The sequence below is a fragment of the Camelina sativa genome, chromosome 12, assembly GCF_000633955.1.
Source record: "Camelina sativa cultivar DH55 chromosome 12, Cs, whole genome shotgun sequence".
Taxonomy (NCBI): Eukaryota; Viridiplantae; Streptophyta; class Magnoliopsida; order Brassicales; family Brassicaceae; genus Camelina; species Camelina sativa.
Window position 1 is genome coordinate 7,857,017 of NC_025696.1, and position 21,144 is coordinate 7,878,160.

Here is a 21,144-nt window from a genome sequence, read left to right on the forward strand (position 1 = left end):
TGCTTGTTTGACTTTGCCCAAGATAGAAATTCGACAGGAATTGTTAATCTTCTTCACTTGTGGCTCAAATCCATCTCTAAATAGGCGTTTAGGAAATTCTGTTTCCATAGCTACAGAAAAAAAAATTAAGAAAATGATATTCATTAGTATGAACCCAAATCGCTATCATTTTAAATCAATTTTCCCAATATTTAAAACGTTTTAACAAAAAATAAAGTATAAATTTGTGTTTAACACACGAAGACTGCTTCGATATAAATGAATACCTTACACCGATGCCATGTGCTGTAGCTGTTCGTTGGGTAAAGCTATGTGACAACCCGTCCGTGGACCCCACTAGCCTTACTGCTAGTCCCCCATAGGCTGGCCCTGCAGGGCATCGATCCTAACCCCTCACTGTGGATTAACTCACATAATCCACCAGTAGGTTATTGGTGCATCAGGCGTTCCTCGAACCCTCGTCCCTCACCCTTTAACAACCTTCCCACAGGACAAGCTATCACCAATTGATTGTAACATCCGTGTTCCAGAAATAGAGTTTAGGTTATGTTGAGTAAACCAAAAGAGTGGATTTTAATTAATTTTGGTTTAATTAAATCCTGGTTTAATCTAATTAAACTCACGCCTCCTCTCATGCTTTTGTGTTTTGGTCGACATTTTCATCTGAGAGAGGGAGTGAAAGACAGTTAAGTGTTGGTTATTTGGTGCAAAGAAGAAAGAGAAGGAGATCAAACTTTTTCCTTAGTGTTAAGAGAGAAACAGAACTGTCGGGGTTTGGGAGAAGAAGGATTCGACTGGTCAAATCGTTTTTAAAGGTACTGATTTTTGGTATGGTTGTAGCTAAGAGATTTTCGTACACTCGCCTTTTTACAGAAGTGAATTTGGGTTAATATTCTAGGAGATATTGGCAGTTTCGTGGGGCGTTTCTTCTCATTCGCGGATTGAGACCAGCGGGTGTTACGGGATCGATTATGGTTTCATCTGAGATCCGATCGTGCTGAAATTTTGGGTGAAGCTTCTGGACAAATAGACCTTGCTTTTCACCGGAGGGATTAGAAAGTTAACGGTTCGTTTTGATTTCGTGGTTTCACTTGTGAGGTTGTTCTTTTCTGGCAGTTTGTTTTCAATATTTGTTTGTTGTTGTGATTGGTTGTAGGAACAAGTTTGGTTGTTATTGGATATTGGAAAGCCTCTCATTTGGTTGTATTTAGTTTTGTGAATCACTTGTTAAGGTAAGTGCAGGACCATGGCTTATCTAAGCTGGAGATTTTTTCTAATCTGCTTGTTTATGTGTTGTTTGGCTTGTTGATTGTTGATTGATGATTGTTGGTTGATGGTTGATGGTTAGAGATGTCTCTATTGCTTGTGTGTATAGCCCAGTAGATGGGAGGATTGCCTTACTGAGTGTTTATTAAATACTCATGCATTGCAATATGTGTTTGTGGTGCAGGTAAAGGCAAAGTGTGACCGTGGAATCAGGGCAATGAAGAGGAGGATGTTCTAGTGGTTCGTTTGGTTGTCTGGCTTCTGTTAGATTGCTAAAGTGGAGTCCTAGAATGTTGTTTAGGATTGCTGGTTCTTTGTATGTTGTTTGGATCATTAGTTTGTGATTGAAATTAATATTGGCTATTTATATTTATTGGATATTGGTAATATTTTCCGCTGATGATTCTGATTGTGGTTAGGTGGCTAGTGGATATGGGACCACTAGTTGTAGTTTATTATTATATTATATTATAAATTTATTATTTATTATTAAAAAAAAAAAAGGTCGGTCGTTTCATTTTGGTGATCAATTGGTGACAGCTTGTCCTGTGGGAAGGTTGTTAAAGGGTGGGGACCAGGGTTCGAGGAACGCTTGGCGCACCAATAACCTACTGGTGGATGTGGATTTCCACAGTGATGGGTTAGGATCGATGCCCTGCAGGGCCAACTTGGGGTCTGTTGGGCCGGCTAGCAGTGGGCTAGTGGAGTCCACAGACGGTCCGTTCGGGCAGCTAGCGGTGGGCTAGTGGGGTCCGCGGGACGGGTTGTCACAAGCTACAAACAATTGGGAGTTTTTTATTATTAAAAAAATGATATTCATTAGTATGAACCCAAATCGCTATCCTAACACATGATGAACATGATCGATTAGCTATACTAACTGTAAGAATAAACACAAATTTCAATCGATTAGCTATACTAACAATAAGAAAAAACACAAATATCAATTGATTAGCTATCTATACTAACTGTAAGAAAAAAACACAAATTTCAATCGATTAACTATACTAACATAAGAAAAGACACAAATTTCAATCAATTAGCTATACTAACTGTAAGAAAAAACACAAATTTCAATCGATTAGCTATACTAACTATAAGAAAAAAACACAAATTTCAATCAATACATTATCAAATTTGGAGAAAAAAATTTGTCCCACAACAATCAATCACATATAGAAACTATATTGACTATATTGAAACAAATTTCAACTGATACATTATCAAATTTGGGGAAAAAAACACAACCACAACAATCCAAACAAACAATTGCATGCATCGATTGAGAGAGAGAGAGAGAAAGAGCGAGAAATCGATTGGAAATCGATTTGGGGAAAAATTTTGAAATAGATTTGGGAAAAAACTCAATTGTGTAGAGAGAGAGAGAGAGAGAGAGAGAGAGAGAAGCTACCGGAGTCGTCGATCCTCGCCGGTGGGAGAAGCTACCGGAGTCGATTCTCGCCGGTGGGTTACAATCGATATCTCCTGAGAGAGAGATACTCGCCGTGGGTATTGATCGATAATGTCGAGATTTTATTTCTTTTTGGTAGGCGAGTAGTAAAAAAAAGTATACAAAAAAAGAAGTAAAAAAAGTATAAAAATTGAGGATATAGATTAAAAAAAGAAGTATTTTTTTGATTAAATATAGGAAGTATACAAAAAAAGAAGAAATACAGAAAAAGAAATTTTGGTTTTTTCTACAATTAAGGGTATAATAGAGTTATTAAGGGTATAACTGAGTTTTCTGTATTCTAAAACATACTCTACCAAAATTTTTTTTTAAAAAGCATAGTGGGACAAATTGAAGAAAAAATGTCCTTTTAAATCAATTTTCCCTTTATTCAATCTCATAGGAGTAACTGAATTAAAACTTGTTTTTGGAACTGATGATTAATTCTCAATTTTTTCAAGCTTAGGAAATGTTATATTTATGTTTTTGGAAAGTTGCGATTATGGAGGAATAATTGTTTTAAAAAATTGGAAACCTTATCATAATTTAATAAATAGTATATTAAAATTAAAAATATTTAATGTCAATGACATGCTTGTAAATAGGTTTGAACTCATGATTTATTTCATAAATATCTCTAAAAATGTATATATATATATATATATATATTTTAATAATACTAGGTATTAGTCCACGCTACGTGTGGGTTGTTTCATAATCGCTATTATATTTTGGAAAAATAAGATAAATTAACATGTTATTATTATTTTATTTTTGGTGTACATCAAATTTTTAAAACTATGTAATATGAGTTTAAATAAACTAAAGAAATCAATTTTTCGTTTGATGATAATATATTTGGTGCAATCAAGTCCTATGTACTTCCATGCCATATATTTTTGTAAATTATAGTCATATTTCAAAATTAGGGGCATTCTCAAAAATGCCCCTTTTTCCATATCTCTTTTTAAAAATACCCCTTCATGTTGACCATTTTTAAAACTACCCCTCTTTATATACAAAATGACCAAATTACCCTTTTTGAGTGACAGCAAGAATGTACAGTCATCAAAATCGAAAATATTTTCCCGCCAAAAAAATTTCTCGCCAAAATTTTTTTCCCGCCAAAATCGAAAATTTTTCCCGAAAAAATTATTTTTTCCCGCCAAAAAAAAAAAATTTCCCGCCAAAATCGAAAAATTTTCCCGCCAAAAATATTGAAATTTATACCTTTTAAAAACCTTGTAAATGCTTTTAAAAAACTTTTAAAAGCGTTTACAAGGTTTTTAAAAGGTTTTTAAACACATTGTAAACGCTTTTAAAAACCTTGTAAATGCTTTTAAAAAGCTTGTAAATGCTTTAAAAGGTTTTTAAACACCTTGTAAACGCTTTTAAAAACTTTTTAAAAGCATTTAAAAGGTGTTTAAAAACCTTTTAAAAATTTTATAAAAACTTTTACAAGGTTTTTAAAAACATTGTAAAAGGGTTTAGAAGGTGTTTAAAAACCTTTTAAAAATCCTTTTAAAAACCATTTAAAAACCTTTTAAAAACCTTTTAAAAACCTTTTAAAACCTTTTAAAAACCTTTTAAAAATCTTGTAAAAGCGTTTACAAGTTGTTTAAAAAACCTTTTAAAACTCTTTAAAAAATCTTGTAAAAGCCTTTACAAGGTGTTTATAAGGCTTTTATAAGGTAGAAACCTTATAAAACCTTTTAAAAACCTTGTAAATTTTTTTTGGCGGGAAAATTTTTTTTTTCGAAATTTTTTATCAAAAGTTTTTTGACAAAAAAAATTTTGGCGGGAAAATTTTTTTGAAAAATTTTTGGCGGGAAAATATGTCGGAAATTTTTTGGCGGGAAAATTTTGTTTTTCTTTTTATTGAATAAAATAATTTTCATCTAAGGGTAAAATGGTCATTAAAAATTAAAAGAGGGCATAAATAAAAATGGCCAGAAAAGAGGGTATTTTTGAAAAGGGGTATATCAAAAGGGGTATTTTTAACAAATTCTCTCAAAATTATTGTGATAACTATTTTAATAAAGTTTATTTTGTGGTCTTAGTGATGCATTATTTTTATTCATTTATAGTGATAGCGTAAATTGGTTTAACATTATTTAGGCTATTGTCTAATATTAGTAAGTTAAATCATAAATTTTCTGAAAATTGAGTTTTTGTAAGTCATATGACTTTTAAATTTGTAAGCTCTAATTATTAAAAACTTAATAATTCATCATATATACAGAGAATCATGAGGTCAAAAAGATATTGTAACATCCGCGAACCAGATTCTGTGATTTTTGGAAGGAGTGTCGATCGACACCCTTGTGGCATCGATCGACACCCCTTTGTCTGGGTTCGTCGGGTTTGTTTTAATTCGCAATTTTGGTTTGGTTGGTTTGGTTTAGTTATCTAAACCGAGTATATAAGTGGAGAAGCGACAAATGAAGGGTTTTAGGGTGTGTGGTCGCCGTTTTCAGAGTTAGAGAGAGAGGAGAGAGCCTATTGTGGTTGAAGGAGATTAAAGGAGAAAGATCAGAATCGTTAGGGTTTGGGAGGAAACAGTTTCGGCATATCAATTCGTTCTCAAAGGTAATGAAATTTGGTGGTTTTATTCCCAAATCTTTTATCGTCATTCGCCTTTTTACAGAAGTAGATTTGGATTTAAACTCGATGAGTTATTGGCAGTTTCGTGAGACACGTTTTCTCAGACGCGAGTTGGGACCATCGGAGATTGTAACTGAGATCGTGGTCTCGTGTGGTGCCTGATCGTGCTGAAATTTTGAGGGAAGCTTCGTGACATCTAGGGGTAGCTTTTCACCGGAGCGATTTGTTAGTTACCGGGCGTTTCTGGGCTGTTTCAGACATTAGGAGGATCTCAACTGATTGTGTTGGTTGTTATAATCAGTTGATAAGGTGAGTGCATGACCATGGCTTATCTAAGCCTGAGAATCCTTTGTTGTTCTTGCTTGATTGGTGGTGCTTTGTGGTGTTGTTCTTGCTTGATTGGTTGTGTTAGTGGTGTTGTTCTTGCTTGTGGTGGTTGTATTATTGTTCCTATAGGTTCTTGAAGGTTTTGGGTGAGGTTGGAACGGATGATAGGAAACGGAGGTTCGTCGTTCGGATTTGTGCAGTTCGCGTCTGTGAAGGGAGTGTCGATCGACACCAGTTAGGTGTCGGTCGACACCATGTTTGGCCAGTGTCGATCGACACCTCTCTGGTGTCGGTCGACACCAAGTTGCTTGTTTTGTGATTTCCTGGTTTGTTTGTGTTTGGTTGTTATTTGTTAAGCATTGGAATCTCAGTGGCTTGTGTGTATAGCCCAGTAGATGGGAGGATTGCCTCACTAAGTATTTGTGATAATACTTACGCATCTCAATTGTTGTTTGTGGTGTGCAGGTAAAGGTATGTGACGTGGAATCATGGCGATGAGGAGGAGGATGATCTAGGGTCTCGTTTGTGTGTTGTTGGTCTTTGCTATATTGTTTATGTTGGGAACCTTGGATAGATATATGCTAGGTTGTTGGATAGAATGCTTAGGATTGGTATTGTATTGATGTTGTAATGGTTCTGTAGGGTTGGTATGTTTCCGCTGTGTGTATTGGTTGTTATTGGTTTAAAGAGGAGTTGTGATTTAGGTTGGTCTAGTTAAGTAGTATGGGCTGCTTAATTATGTATTGTATTTAATGTTATTATTAAAAAAAAAAAGGGTCGGGTTGTTTCAGATATTAAAAATTCTTTAAATTCATATTTATATACAAATACTAAACAAAATAGGAAATGACTACGATTGAATGTAACAAACAATAAACTATATTTTCTCGTAAATTATGATAAAATTAAACTAAAAATTGTAAATTACCTTTATATCCTATTTAATTAAGGTAAAAGTTTGTGAAGTTAAGATATCATTTGTTAAATCGAGGAAAAAATGATATTGTAAAATTTACAAAATTATGTGAGATTTGAGATATAGCTAAAAACAATGATATTGTGAAATTATAAAATTATATGAGATTTGAAATAGAAAAGTTATAGTGAGATATGTGTATTTCTTTTAATAGATTTTTTTTTCAGCAAAATTCTTTTAATAGATAATACAGAAATCAATGTACCAATTGTTTCTTTTGATATGTAACCCATATAACAACGTTTAGAAAAGGTTTTTTAAAAATTGAGATTTGAGATATGGTGGGAGAGGAGAAAAGAATGATTACTTATATGATGATAACCCAAATTAGATAATGGAGATGAATCTTTTTTTTTTTAAAAACAATGTTAAATTATTACAATGATATTTCATCTGGTTTTGTAACCCATACAACAACAAAATAAAATAAATACAAAAAAAAAAAATTTGAGGAATAGTGAAGATATGAGATAATGTGAGAACGGAAGAGTGATAAAATACTAATATGAGAGAATGATTATTTATATGATAAGAATTGATGGCAATTAAATCATATTTAGAATTGTGGGAGTTATATTTATAATTTATTTTGTTTGAATAAAATTCAACTAAAATTTATCTCACATGGCATATTATTCTATATTTATTATTATTATAAATAATAAGATTAATTATGTTAATATATTTAATATCCAAAAATAACATATATGTATATATATATATATATTGCCAACAATAACAAATATTACATACAAAATAAAAAATACAAGAAAGAAAAAATTAAATACATATATAAGTATATATAAAACAGAAGTAATTACTTACTATGATATGGAGGGAGTATAAGACCCTCTTGCATTATTCTATATCTAAATTTATAAATTTAGTAGAAGAAAAATATATATTCAATACGTGGACATTCATATCTTAAAACAAATCTCAGCATAGAGTTTGGAGATGGAGAATTCGTAAATAATAGAGAAATATGAAAGCAGAAGTAATAAATTAGCTCTTCACAAAAAAAGAAAAGAAAAACAAATCATCTTCACCAGAAAAAGGCTAGAGTATACTGCATATATTTTCTGTGTGTTAGAATAGCTAGAAGCAACTATTTATAATAAATAAAATTTTTGTGGGTTATGAGTTTTTTTATAAAAATTCATATGTTATTATAGTAATTACACAATATGTAACTGTCAATTGAAAATTGACATAATCAATTAAAACATCATAATGGTGGTAAGTGGGTGATTAACTTCAAAATGAATTATATTGTAATTATGGATTTGTAATTATGATATATATGCACAATATGTAACTGACAATCAATTAGAAAAATCATAATGGTGGTAAGTGGGTGATTAACTTCAAAATGAATTATATGGTCATTTAATAGTAGCAAGTAATATTGTAATTATGGATTTGTAATAAAAAAAATATATGAAAAATAAAAAATATTAAATGAAAACCAGCTAATAAGGAGAGAGTAAAACCTTACTTTTATATATATGATTTACAAATCCTATTATTAAATCATAGATTTTAAAAAGTCTTCTGAAATTATTGAACAAATCATTTAAAAATTTACCTTAAAATCCACGGTTATTCAAAATAGTTTGTGAATTTAGGTTTTAATAATTTTTAGAACTTCTGGAGGATTTGAGAGGATTTCTTAAGTTAAAATGCAGAAATCCAAATTTCATAGTTTTAGGTGGGATTTAAAATATTTTTACAATAAATCATTGGTTAATGTGGCAATATCTGCAAAGCTCGGAACGCACGGGTTTTCGAGAATGAGGTGGAACGACCTGACGTGGTTGTCCGAGTGGCGGAAGGAGAGATGCAGACTTGGCAGCAGGCACAGGTGGAGCTCGAGCAGGATGAAATTTCTTCCTCCCCACGAGCTCTGTCTACCAGGACTCCGGGGTGTGATTTACCGTCGGTTTTTTCAGGTCATAGGTGTTTTGTTGATGGTTCGTGGAAAGAGACGGATGTTTTTGCAGGTGCAGGATGGGTGTGCACATCTTCACATGGCGCTCCTTTGTATGGCACAACCAACTACCGGCGCAGTTTGTCTCCGTTGCATGCAAAAGTAGAAGCTTTCATTTGGGCGATGCGCTGCATGATTGGACATGATTTCTCGGAGGTGGTCTTTTATACGGACTGTTCTGACTTGGTGAAGATGGTGTCTTCGCCCCAGGATTGGCCAGCCTTTGCACCTTATCTAGACGATATCCAGAGTGACAGGGAGGAATTTTCATCTTTTTCTTTGGTTTATGTTACTAGAAATGCGAATGTACGAGCGGACTCTTTAGCGCGCCGTGCGCGCTTGTCTCCGCATCATCTTCTGTTTGTAAACAACTTTCCCGCAAATTGGCTCTTTTAAGCTGATTTCTTTTTGTTGACAAAAAATAAAAAATTAAAAAAAAATAAAAAAATAAATCATATCAATTTCTCTAAAATCTCATGAAAATTCAACTCATTTGAAATATTAAATTGAATACACCCACTAACTAAAATGACAAGTTTGGAAGTCACGCTAAAATTAGTTACAGTATCCAAAACTGGATAATGGAGGTAAGAGACTCATAAATAAGTAGATTCAGATATATTTTTACGGATCCTTAGTTTATATACAAAAAAAAATAGAAATATAACATTTTAGTCCTTACCAAAAAAGAAATATAACATTTTAGTTATTTATTTTCCTTACCATATTGGTAGGAATCGGATAGTATTCAGAACCGAAAATTTACAACTTATATGGAAACTAATATAATTAAAATGTCCTTGGGAAATTGTTTTCAGTTATAATGTCCCTATCTTTTATACTAAAATCCGCATTAATTTTAAGAAAGTCTTTTCAAAACATAAGTTGCAACATTATCACATATCGAAATACCATTGATGTGTAAAAATGTTACATAGATGCAAAGAGAAGAAGAAAAACGACTGAAGGAGAATTAAAGCTAAATTGCATTCTTATTATTTGATTATAAAATAGAGAGATATACGGTGGTCTAGGTCGACATCGACAAACAACACCAACCACTCTATAATCTCACAAGTAAAACATAAAAACTCAAACGAGGTTGCTATATATAATTATGATAAAATTATTATATATAGCTAGACCTCTTTTATTAAAACCAAAAAGAAAACAAAAAAAAAATGTTGCATAGATATAGCAACCACATAAAACGATTAGGTTATGCGGCGGAGGGGGCAAGGTTGGTGAGGACATCGCCAACAGATTCTTTGGAAGCCAAGGGTGCAATGATCGGATTCGGCTTAGAGTCACTCTCAACGAAGTATTTGTAGTCTAAACTCGTATCCTCGTAAATCTCCCACCATTTTTTCACCAACATTTTTATGTCTTCTCGATCCATATGCTCTTCAGCCCCATTGTATCTCCAAGGCTTTGAACCCTGTAAATATTGATTAGAAATATAAAAATTTAGTAAATCTTTACATATATATTAAGTATATAGAGAAAGGAAAAAAAATAAACAAAATAAAACGTACATTAGCACAGTAATGAACAACACTGATTTGGTCAAGGTCAACATGTTCAGGATGACGCCAAAGCATAGCCAATACAAGGTTGTAGGTCGAGGGGATTGGTTTGTAAATGTCTCTGAAGTACATATTCAGAAAATCCTATCAAAAACAAACATTAATATTAGAATCGTATGATAGAGAAAAAAAAACTCAAATAATGAAAAACAAAAATTGCACCTGTTCGGCAAAAAGAGTTGGAGTCGTGATTTGAACAACACGAAGGAGATCCTCGTAAGAGACGAGATTTGGTTCAAAAACCAACATACCAGCATTGAAATATACCGGCGGTGGAGAGCCGAGGCTTTCGACAGGCCACGTCACCTTTTCAGGGCACTGTTGGCAGTAACCAATTTTGTATTGTGGAGATTTGGACCAAGATATCTCGCAAAAGCAATCTTTGACGGCGTACAAGTAGCCACGAGGAGCATCGAAAAGATGATCGATGTTACTAAACACTTGTATATCTCCATCAAGATATATCATCCTCTCATACTCCACAAACTGTATTTAAATATGTTAATGAGAAGTCGTTAAACATATATGTGGGAAAAAACGTTTGAATAACGACTTTTAAAATTATTATGTATACACGGTTCACGGTTGTACACAGTTATTTAACTAATGATCTACATATTGGACATGATATTGGTTATATATAATCTTTATTACTACTACGTAACACTCTCGACGTAACAACAGGATCATCATGTTTTTAAAACACACGTAATAATATTGATAAATAAACACAACTATACATATATAGTAAGTAAAAATATTTACCTCCCAAATACGAAGCTTGGAGTAGTTGATAACGTAATACGCCATGGAGTAACCGGTTTGGTTTTCCGGGGGATGGACGGGTTCAATGTCACGAATGATGCATCCCTGAGCCACCAGGATTTGACGGTGTTCCTCAGGCACGTCTGGGAGAGTCGCCACAACAAGAGGATAAGCAGAGTTCACCTTACGAAGTCCTTTAGCTAGACCAACCACACCCATCCAGTAGTCTTTGTTTCCAGCGAGGAAAGTGACGTACGCTCTTTTCCCACCGTCAGGGATCACCGTCTTCTCAACGTTCAGCGTCATTTGAGCCATCTCAAATAATTAACAAAGAAGATTGGTTTCTTAGAAAGAGAAGAACTGTTTATTTTTTTTGGGTTGCGATTGTAGTAAGTGAATGGAAGATAAGAGACACGATCGTATTCTTATATAGGGAACAAGAGAGATAAGGAGAAATAAATGCCAAGGAGAGAATTAATTACGGATATCATTACAGAATATTGGAAAGTTTGATAACGTTTTTGATGCGAGTGATTTGTTTAGCAATATATAAATCGGAGAAGATAAAGAAACATGAATCCAAAATTATCACAAATATGGAAATGAGGATGATTAATTCATCATATATGTTTGCGGATCTGTATTCAAATCGGTGTACTAAATGTTTTGATGTATATATGGCAAATATTGCCCTATCGAATTATTCGTTATGAATATTTTTCTAGTCTGTTTGTGTATAAACTTGTTCTGGTTGAGCCGACGGTTTATGGCAACTAATTTATTTAATTGCTTTATCTTAGGCGTTAATGATGTATTTCCTTTTCTGGGGGCCAAGAAATGGACCGGTGTATAGTAATATGGGCTGGGCTTTTAAAATAGACGGTGACTTAAAAGGCTTTTTCGACTAGAGAAACTCTCGTTGGGGTGGCGGCTCTGGAGGAGACTTCCCTTTACTAAAATCTTATTGAAGGTTTCCAATTTTCTGAGTTTGTTTGCAATCACTGAAGAAAGAAAAATTCAGATGAAGAAGTTAGCGAGAAAATGGCGGAGAACTCGTCGCGAAGAAGATGATGATAAGTTCGTCCTTCCTACTTCTGACGACGTCGATTCTCGTCCTATCGATACGCAAGGTTTTGTTTCTCTCTTTCTGTTGATTTTTTTTCCGGCAGATTCGTAAAAGCGAGCTCGTAGTAACTCTTTCTCGTTTGTCATCTTCGTTTTTTTTTTTACAGAGCAAGAGGAGTACGTTAGGTCGCTCGAGGAAGCTCACGCTCAGCAAAGTCGGCAGTGGAGGGTAAGATCGGAGAACATTATCTAATTTCTAGGAAAATTTGAGGAGGTATAGTTCTGAGAAGTTTGTATTTGTATTTCTCTTATGCGTAGAGTGTGTTCGTGGTTCTTCTGATCTGTTATGGAGCTTTCCTTTTCTACTCCATCTTCCAGCAGTTCGTTTCACCATGGGAATTGGTATGATCAACTCTCCCTTAAGTGTGGCCTCTTGTTTGTTTTTCCACTGCTCTTTCTATTGAATTGAATCCATAGGTAAAAATTCAGATCAGATCACTTGTCTTCAGTTGCAGCGAAACCTTTGATCTTATAATTACGGATTTGAATTAAAACTTAAGAGTTCAGTTGAAAGTGAGTATGGTTTCTATGATAGGTGTTGGATTTAGAGTTTTGAATTTATAATTGCCTGACTATGGAGAGCTAATATAATTTACCTGAATTGAGTCCATAGTTGAATAATTCAGATCAGATTCCTTGTCGTCAGTTGCAGCGAAAACTTTTGATTTTTTTACTAAAGGGAGTTGAAGTAACACTTAAAGGATTCAATCGAGATTGAGTGTTGTTTTAATGATAGGTTTTGGATTTAGAGTTTTGAATGTATTGCCTGACTATGGAGAGCTAATAGTTTACTGAATTTATTACACTTTCAATCTTTGTATGATACACTAATTCTATGTATGGAGTTATACAAATGTCTCTTTATAATATACTCCGTACGGTCTGTATTTCGTAAGTTCTTTTTAAGTTATGCCATTTTTTTTTTCTGTGCAGCGGTATCATGCCTACTTCATGGAAGATCTCAAGTCATGGATGGTCATTTCAGCTGGTTTGTCTTTCATCTATGTGTTTTTACTCTGTAGTCATGTTTTACTAGATTTGACTTGTCATATGGTGGTACAACCAATACGGAGCTTGTGTGGAACTTTCTGTGTAATCTCTTGTACCAATATGGTAAACAAGTAGTAATGTTAGTTGTTAGATGCATAATAATATTATGCACAGTTTCTCATGGGCATTCTCCGGCTGTAGTTCCCGAGTATCACTTTCCATAAGAGAGCATATCTATTGGTGGAATAGTGTAGAACGAGAAAGATTGACTGCATTATGAGTGTTTTTGACCTTAGGCATAAAAATCCTTCCTCATTCTCTGCTACTATAATTATAAGAACCCATTCATGGCCATACTGAAACCTTAAATCCATCGGAAGACTTTGCTGCTTGATCTTTAGTTATTTTTTAAAAAAGTTTAAGCATGTTTGACTCTTACAACGATAACATTTCTATCATTGGATTGTTGGATCAGAGTGGATCGCTATCATGGCGTGCTGTCTCTCCATTGTCGGGCTACGAGATAAGAAGAATGATCATAGACGATGGTTCTGGTACTCATCTGTTGTTGGATCTGCATTGACCATCTTTTGGCTTTACTACTTGCTGAGGTACTCACTAGAGAGTATAAATTTCATTACTTCGGATATCATAGAACACTTAACAAACCCTCATAATTACTACTAGAGAAGCTAGAGTGCATTCAATTTCAGTCTCAATGTATAGCTCCAGAGATGCTGGTTCATAGATAATAATGCAATTTTTAGTACCATTTAATCTTTTTGTTAGTATATATGGTAGATCAAGAATAGGGATACTTGTGCTCTTATGTATGACTGTGCTGATCTTTTTTCACTTGTGTTCTAGGCTTCCGAAGTTCCGGTGGGATGCTATATGGCTTCCGTTTGGACCTCTTTGGTATGCACATCTCTCACTTAGATGTAACCTTGCGCATATATAAGATAATACCATATTATGTATGTGACACTAACGTTTGTTTAACTCACTGTACAATGAAATTGCAGCGGAGCTGGAACTTGTCTATACGTGGATCATTTACTGGAGGAATCATCTGAAGAAGTGAAAAAACTAAGGAACTATATGTACGCATATAAATCAAGGTAGAGATCAAATGCCATCCCAATACTCTTTGGCGTAACTCTGTGATAGCCAGTGTGCAAGTTTTGACTCTATCATCCCCTAAAGAGCTTTCTTTTTATGCTGTAAATAGAATCGAGACTTTCAACTTCTGCATGAACAGCTATAAGATTCATTTTGTATAAAAGAAAACTCATGATTAACTCAAAGCAAATTCCAGGTCACATAGTCAAATCATGACGCAATTTTAGGTCATACAGGTATAAACTTGTTAAACGAGTTGGAACAATTCACTTGGAAATTGGTGCATACTCAGAGTGATATGCTCTCAGGATGTGATCACTACAATAATGATCACATGAGCATTAGCATCTAGTACTATGCGAAGTTGTCATATTGACCTAGAGACACAAGAGTAAAATTATGTCTTGCTCACATTTCATGAGATATGGTGGACAAGGATTCAACAAGATAGATAAACGTTCTCTTCCATAACTGATTCGAAAAAAAACAAAATTGAAAAAAAAAATCTGATAGGGGAGATTACAAGATAGTTCAATCCTCTTCTTCAATGACCTTAGTACCAAGACCAGAGAGTCCTTCAGCAGGGATTTCAGCAACAGTGACAAGAGAGAAGAACTCTTCCTTGGCATCTTCGTCATCATTTCTCTTACGAGCAACTCGGACTCTGATCCTCCTAGGTGGACCTCTGATACCTTTGCTCCAAATCTGCTTGTTCAATTTCACATCTACTCTCACATCCTTAGTACCCATTGCCTTCTCGGCAAACTTCCTTATCTCCTTGATAGCATTTGGTGCCTTCTTCTTAAAGGTACTGTTTAACAACACGAATCAAGTCAATGTTCAATTTCAACTCATGATATCAGACAATTCCAACTGCTAACGAATTTTTTGAGGCAAAAGAGCAAAAAGTGAGATTGGTTTAGGAAGTTACCAGCTATGAAGGCGTCTGTGAAGGTTGATGGTGTACTCTCTGGTCACCACCTCCTCTTTCCTTCCCTTCTTCTCCGACATTTTTATATGTTCCTGCGAATATCAAAACTCAAATCAGTTTAGTTCCGATAGCTAATACTGAACCGATTAGCTCACTTTACTTGAAAAAAATGCATTGGCACGAACTTTAAAACGGATATTAAGATACAGAGAGAGAAGAGTATACCTTCGTCTCTCTAGGAACGCCGATAATACAGAGCCGGTGGTGGCGGAGGAGTGTGGATGCTTATATGCGGCGCTCTATAACTATACTATAGGATGAAGAACTAACCCTAGTCCATTTTATGGGCTTTTTACTTTACTAGACCTGTTTTCTTATGGCCCAATTGATAGTTTCTGAACTCCAAAAAAAAAAACGTTTATAGAATTTTTTTCAACACTGGAAAATTTAGAATTTTAAACTTCGTTAACCATTTAACCTTGGATGAAATGTATTGTCTTTTGACATTTCACCGCGGAGGCCAAACTAAATTCTCTGATGTCCGTACAAGAAACTCTAACAACGTATGTATCAAAGTGGGCGTTTGGTCTAGTGGTATGATTCTCGCTTTGGGTGCGAGAGGTCCCGAGTTCGATTCTCGGAACGCCCCTTTCTTTTTGTGTTTAGCAGTTTTGCCAAAAGACTCAAAAGTTTCTTCTTGCTATTTTTTGGTATCTTTTTATACTTTTGAAAGTTGAGAAATCCAAAAGATCACAAAAAACAACACTCTAGCATCACAATAGCTCTCAATATAAAGGTTCACACAATCACACGAGCCAAAATATCACAAATGAACAACACTCTAAGCATCACAATAGCTCAATATAATTAAAAGGTTTCACAAAGACAGTACCCAAAAGATCACAAAGAACCACACTCTAGCATCACAATAGCTCTCAATATAATCTCCTGCAAATAGTGATCCCATCGCCAAGTGCAGCATGCGAGATCTGCACACGCTGATCATCAGAGAGTTTCTTGTTCAGCTCAAGGGTTGCGTTCTTCCCTTCTCTCCTCCACTCGGGTGTGGCAGAGTCCGGTTCAGCAACTGATCCTCCCCAGAGAGTGTTGTCATACACTATTATCCCACCAACCTTGATTAGTCTCATTAGCCTCTCATGGTAGTTGCAATAATTCACCTTGTCTGCATCCACAAATGCAAAATCATATCCACCCTCATTCCCTTTCTGCATCAAAAACACAAAGACCATCTCAGGTTATTACATACTAATTCTTTTTTTGAGAGAAAGATAAAGAAGTATGGAGAAGTCTTACATCGTTTAAAAGCTCGTCAAGAGCTGGAAGAGCTTCAGACTCTCTGAAATCAATTTTGTGTTCAACACCAGCTTTCTTTATAACTGGCAATCCTATTTCATACGAGTCTCTGCTCACGTCAATAGCTATAACCTGCAGAGCTCATATACCAAATCAGTTGCAGAATCGGAACAACGGAAGAGCTCATGACATATATATATGCACATACCTTTCCATCTTCTGGTAATGTAAGAGCAGTAAGGAGAAGAGAGTATCCAGTGAAAACCCCAACCTCAATAGTCTTTTTTGCATTTACCAGATTCAAGAGCATCTCCATCAACTGGCCAGCATCCGGTGCAGTAGCCATACCAGCTCGAGGGTGGTTATAAGTAATGTTCCTAAGCTCCTTGAGAGGCTCTGCCTCGCGTGGGTACACACTGGTCTCCAGTATATACTGTAACATTGCTCAAACACAGGTATCAGAGAAATGAAAAGCCAAATGAAGAAATGTGAAAAATGAATGAGTAGGGGGCACACACTTTATAGAGCTCTTCACTCTTCAGCAATCCCTTGGAATAATCTGATGCCTTTGCTTCATCCTTAGCCATTGTAAACACACAGTCTTCTTCCCAAAAACACGCTCAAGTATCTGCTCAAGGGTTAGGGAATAAATTAATAATCATGTCATGATGACTTAAGAAATTATGCAGAGAATAAGGGTTCTTTATGATTGATTCAGGGTTTCTGAAATTGACGATCTTTATAGTTTTCAAGAAAAAGCATATAAGGAGAGAGAGAGAGAGGTGAAAGCGCAGAGGGATCTTTTATTAAGATAAGTGGATTTGATCAGATGTTATCAAATCCAATTGCTTGGTTCTTAGAACTAAACTACTTCAAAAACCAATTGATGTAGCAGACCGTTGACTTCTTAATCAAGGCTAGGTTCACTATCCAAATACTCACACAGAAAGAACAACAAGACTCACGATTCAAAAATGATAGATGAAGAAGACTTAGAGGTATAGTGAGTAGAGAGAGAGAGAGAGAGTACCCGTTTCCGATCTTCCGCTACAATTTTGAGTGATGCTTCTAACACCTTACAAGGCTTGCTTTTATACGAAATGGCAGAAAGATAAATAACAGACAAGGTTGCAATGATATAAGAACCCTGTCCTATTCTACGACAGCTATCAATATTTTGATTCTCTTCCTTTTATGTGATTAACAAAAAGGATCCGAGCATGATGTCGTTTTATACTTCTCTGGTAAGGTTGGTGAGTTGCTGATGTTTCACGAAGGAGACATCTCACCAAACGGTCCAAACCCATTTTGCACAACCAACTACACCAGAGGAATGTTTCAAAACGTCATGCTTTTGATGATCTTGTTTCTGGTTTGTTTAATGTGTGAGCAAGAAAAAAAAAAATGGGCATTCACATAATTTTAAAACTGAAAAACAAACACAAAAAGCCAACATGGTTAGTCGACTGATATTATTAGAGCTACCATGAGTGATGATGATGCATCAGCTTCAAAACTTTTTTTGTGTATTAATTATCCAGAGAAAAAAAGAAATTAACTCTGCTACTAATGTCAAGCCGTGAGATAGTTTAGGCATTCAATGATTTTGTTTGTTTATGGGAGGGTTGTTTTGTTTCTTCAAGGGTAGTAGCCTGTGAAAGTGAAACCCCTTCCTACGATCTCTCCTGCACAGTACCAAGCGAAGCACTCCAGACCAAATAGTGCTGCAATTCCAGCATCTTCAACCTTCAAATCTGCCCGATTCTTCCACAAGCCCTTCACGTGATCGACTTCCTTCCAAAATGACTCTGTACGCCCAGGAATGCTGCGATCCACTTAAACAAGTCAGTCATAGCTAAAATGTAGTTCTGAATAACTAACATAACTAGAAACAATGAAAAGACTAATCTAATAAGAAAATGCACACTTTCACACTCTATAAGCAGGTAAATTTTTGGTATCTAATTAAGATGCAGCAGAGTATAGATCATAGATTGGCATGTGATGTATTCATGGTTTCAGAACTATAATGTATAGTTCCATTATCCTTTGATATCACAGCAAACCATGCCTAAACCTAATAGAGAACGAGCCAAAACCAAACCAACCATGGAAAATAAACTGAAAACTAAGCCAAGATATAGCTTTTACATCAGAATAACAACAACACACCAAACTCTACTCTGCTAGAAATCACACTACCACGCACATTGATTGTCCTACTTATAAAACAGAGCAAAAGGGGTAAAAAACAAACCTAGCAAGACGAGTGTAGAGAAGCTGCTTAGACAACTCATTGCATTTCTCAACAGTGGCTGGCTCCTGGATGTACATCTTGTTCTTCTCAAGCAACTGTTTGTAGTAAGTTGTGCCATGCTTAGACACAAACTTGGATGCTTCACAAGCCTTTGATTTCAGTTGTAGCAACTTGGATGCCATATCTCTCAAAACAAAAACAAAACTCTTCCCTAAACCCATAAAAAAACACGATTTTTAGATTATAATTCAAAAGAGAAGCTAATGGATACAGTCATTATTAAACCCAATTCCAAAACAAACCCTAATCATCAAAAGTGTTTAAGATCATTTATAAATACTCAGACTTTATGAATGTTTACACAATCATTCATTGTTCCACACTCAATCTAATGCTGCATGATTGTAAAGCGACACGAATGTGCAGATCTAACAGCACTCAAATTCTCAAAACAGGGGAAAAAGTGGAAAAAAAAAAAGAAGAGATGAAGCTTTAAATCAAAAGGGAAAAAGTAATTTAAAGGTCTCTCTCACCTTTGCTGATGTTTACCGGCGACGGAGATTGAAGAACTGGTGTGTCACCCGTTTACCGCAGTAGGATCGATCAACAGAGTTTTTGGGGTTTTGTTTTCTTACCTCTCTCTCTCTCTCTCTTGCTTCTTTCTCCGATGATATATTGTGGGCCTTATATGGGCCTTCAGCAACCCTTAATAAAACGATGATGACACTTAAGAAGCAGGGCCAATTAAGCTAAGAAATATGGACAAGTTTGTTTCATCAGCAATATACCATTTAAAAAAAAAAAAAAAAGGTTATAATTTGATGAAATTTGTAGTGAAAATTATGTGGTAGAAGCATTACGTTTATTATTTTTGTAAATGTTTAACATTGTGTGTACTTGTATGTAATTTGTGAATGCTACTGAGCGACTCTGGCTACGGTCAGGATTACCGGATATTCCTAATATTTTCTTTTACACCAAATAAATATGAAATAATTAAACAATATATAACACTAACATCGTATTTGAGCTGACGTGAGGTCTCAAACATATAAATATCCCAAATGGTATATTATTTGCCACTCCAAAAAAAATACGAGTAATCAGACGACCATGCGTATAATATTTTTAATAAATTCAAGAAAATATAAAATAATACTGTAATACTACAAGCAGTATATGTACAAAGTGAGTAACAACAGTATATCTCTCACCCAACATCATAATATATCTTCATTAAACACGCTAATCAAATATTATTAATCAGTCATTGGATCGCATTTTTGCTTAATGATTAGCTAGCTATTATGTACTTGCATAATTAATCTGACTAGATTGTCATCAAATAATACTTTGGACCACTTATATATTTATCTTCTTTCTTCGTCTTATTAAAATCATCTGAATAGAAATAATCGTATGCAATAATACACATGACAATATAATGTAAACAAAATTTACAAATTACAATCTAAAGTTTATTTATAGCCAACTTGTCTTTCTTTCTTTTTCTGCCGTCTATAACTCGAACACGTACACATACAGATTATAATTAAGTTGTGATACGACGACTCGACGAGGATGCTAGTTACTACGAACCACAAGTATTTCTAATCAGAAAATTAAGTTACTAATTAAGTGATGAGAAATATACAGTAACATTCTATACTAGTTGTACTAAAGAAAAATTTACCAAATTTTTTTCGGTAGAAATGATATTATCACTTCTCCATACTTTTAACATAGTTGTGGATGATACAAATTCTCGAACTAGCATTTAAATAATAAAGAATTGTTCCCCATTCAAATCTGGTAACTAAAAGTACTGATACACACACTTTTAACCTAACCACATTTGGGTCCATATATACGCAATACGTACATACATATATAAAGTACGTGTAAAATGTGTATTCCTTTTTAACAATTAAGATTTATAGGTTTCGGGTTGGTGTAAAGATAAGTCCATAAATATAATTGCGAAGCAGCTCGTAATACGACACTTAGACGAGACCAATGTAGTGGTAAAATTAATGACGACGTTGATTATTAGTTCACACGGGGGACGTGGCCAATGATTTTTTAGGCTCCAGCCTGTCATCGTGATCCGCGTGTGAGGTAGGGACTGATCTGACGGCTAAGATTCTTCCAGCTGGTCACTTTGACCTTTGACCTTTTAAAGTAGTACTATTGAGTTGCAAAATCCTAACGACCACGACACACGTGTGGATGCGAGTTTGGAATCGGTAGGATCGATTTCTAAAATGTACTATCATAATTCATAAAGGTAGAATAAACATTTTTCATTCTATAGGCTTATCAAAAACATTTGTAAATTAGAATACCAAATATAAATTAACGCAAAAGAGAAATGGCCTCACAAATTCTGAAAAGAGATCGTGGGTTTGATTGTTTTTTTTTTTTTTTTTTTTTTTTTTTTT

The 21,144-nt window shown here is 34.7% G+C and overlaps 5 protein-coding genes and 1 non-coding gene across 6 annotated transcripts; 2 read left to right on the plus strand and 4 right to left on the minus strand.

Moving 5' to 3' along the window:
* LOC104730784 (galactinol synthase 6-like) lies at nt 9,833–11,279 on the minus strand. Its single transcript, XM_010450001.1, has 4 exons — nt 10,965–11,279; nt 10,362–10,685; nt 10,149–10,283; nt 9,833–10,051 (listed from the first exon to the last, which is right to left on the minus strand). Exons 1-4 carry the CDS (start codon nt 11,277–11,279, stop codon nt 9,833–9,835), a joined length of 993 nt encoding a protein of 330 aa, XP_010448303.1.
* LOC104730785 lies at nt 11,921–14,382 on the plus strand. The gene is made up of 7 exons (XM_010450002.2): nt 11,921–12,094; nt 12,197–12,258; nt 12,348–12,431; nt 13,023–13,077; nt 13,555–13,690; nt 13,947–13,997; nt 14,105–14,382. Exons 1-7 carry the CDS (start codon nt 11,986–11,988, stop codon nt 14,202–14,204), a joined length of 597 nt encoding a protein of 198 aa, XP_010448304.1. The 5' UTR covers nt 11,921–11,985; the 3' UTR covers nt 14,205–14,382.
* Nucleotides 14,592–15,467, minus strand: LOC104730786 (60S ribosomal protein L31-3-like). Its single transcript, XM_010450003.2, has 3 exons — nt 15,358–15,467; nt 15,133–15,224; nt 14,592–15,012 (listed from the first exon to the last, which is right to left on the minus strand). The coding sequence occupies exons 2-3, from the start codon at nt 15,210–15,212 to the stop codon at nt 14,733–14,735; spliced, it is 360 nt and encodes a 119-aa protein (XP_010448305.1). The 5' UTR covers nt 15,213–15,224; nt 15,358–15,467; the 3' UTR covers nt 14,592–14,732.
* On the plus strand, nt 15,710–15,781 carry TRNAP-UGG. Its single transcript has one exon. It is a non-coding gene; the product is annotated as a tRNA-Pro (tRNA).
* LOC104730787 (probable caffeoyl-CoA O-methyltransferase At4g26220) lies at nt 15,881–17,649 on the minus strand. Its single transcript, XM_010450004.2, has 5 exons — nt 17,477–17,649; nt 16,965–17,074; nt 16,655–16,879; nt 16,447–16,578; nt 15,881–16,358 (listed from the first exon to the last, which is right to left on the minus strand). The coding sequence occupies exons 2-5, from the start codon at nt 17,031–17,033 to the stop codon at nt 16,068–16,070; spliced, it is 717 nt and encodes a 238-aa protein (XP_010448306.1). The 5' UTR covers nt 17,034–17,074; nt 17,477–17,649; the 3' UTR covers nt 15,881–16,067.
* On the minus strand, nt 17,846–19,355 carry LOC104730788. Its single transcript, XM_010450006.2, has 3 exons — nt 19,237–19,355; nt 18,704–18,914; nt 17,846–18,271 (listed from the first exon to the last, which is right to left on the minus strand). The coding sequence occupies exons 2-3, from the start codon at nt 18,883–18,885 to the stop codon at nt 18,085–18,087; spliced, it is 369 nt and encodes a 122-aa protein (XP_010448308.1). The 5' UTR covers nt 18,886–18,914; nt 19,237–19,355; the 3' UTR covers nt 17,846–18,084.

Bases quoted from the DNA above. Each gene is read 5' to 3' on its own strand.
- LOC104730785 (XM_010450002.2), top strand. From the start codon at position 11,986: ATGAAGAAGTTAGCGAGAAAATGGCGGAGAACTCGTCGCGAAGAAGAT. The intron at 12,259-12,347 runs GTAAGATCGGAG...TCTTATGCGTAG, and splicing joins AGCAAAGTCGGCAGTGGAGG to AGTGTGTTCGTGGTTCTTCT. The intron at 13,691-13,946 runs GTACTCACTAGA...CTTGTGTTCTAG, and splicing joins TGGCTTTACTACTTGCTGAG to GCTTCCGAAGTTCCGGTGGG.
- LOC104730786 (XM_010450003.2), bottom strand. From the start codon at position 15,212: ATGTCGGAGAAGAAGGGAAGGAAAGAGGAGGTGGTGACCAGAGAGTAC. The intron at 15,013-15,132 runs GTAACTTCCTAA...GTTGTTAAACAG, and splicing joins CACAGACGCCTTCATAGCTG to TACCTTTAAGAAGAAGGCAC.
- LOC104730787 (XM_010450004.2), bottom strand. From the start codon at position 17,033: ATGGCTAAGGATGAAGCAAAGGCATCAGATTATTCCAAGGGATTGCTG. The intron at 16,579-16,654 runs GTATGTGCATAT...TGAGCTCTGCAG, and splicing joins CATTACCAGAAGATGGAAAG to GTTATAGCTATTGACGTGAG. The intron at 16,359-16,446 runs GTAAGACTTCTC...TTTTTGATGCAG, and splicing joins TTGACGAGCTTTTAAACGAT to AAAGGGAATGAGGGTGGATA.
- LOC104730784 (XM_010450001.1), bottom strand. From the start codon at position 11,279: ATGGCTCAAATGACGCTGAACGTTGAGAAGACGGTGATCCCTGACGGT. The intron at 10,686-10,964 runs GTAAATATTTTT...ATTTAAATACAG, and splicing joins CCAAGCTTCGTATTTGGGAG to TTTGTGGAGTATGAGAGGAT. The intron at 10,284-10,361 runs GTGCAATTTTTG...TGTTTTTGATAG, and splicing joins CAACTCTTTTTGCCGAACAG to GATTTTCTGAATATGTACTT.
- LOC104730788 (XM_010450006.2), bottom strand. From the start codon at position 18,885: ATGGCATCCAAGTTGCTACAACTGAAATCAAAGGCTTGTGAAGCATCC. The intron at 18,272-18,703 runs GTTTGTTTTTTA...AGTGGATCGCAG, and splicing joins CTCTACACTCGTCTTGCTAG to CATTCCTGGGCGTACAGAGT.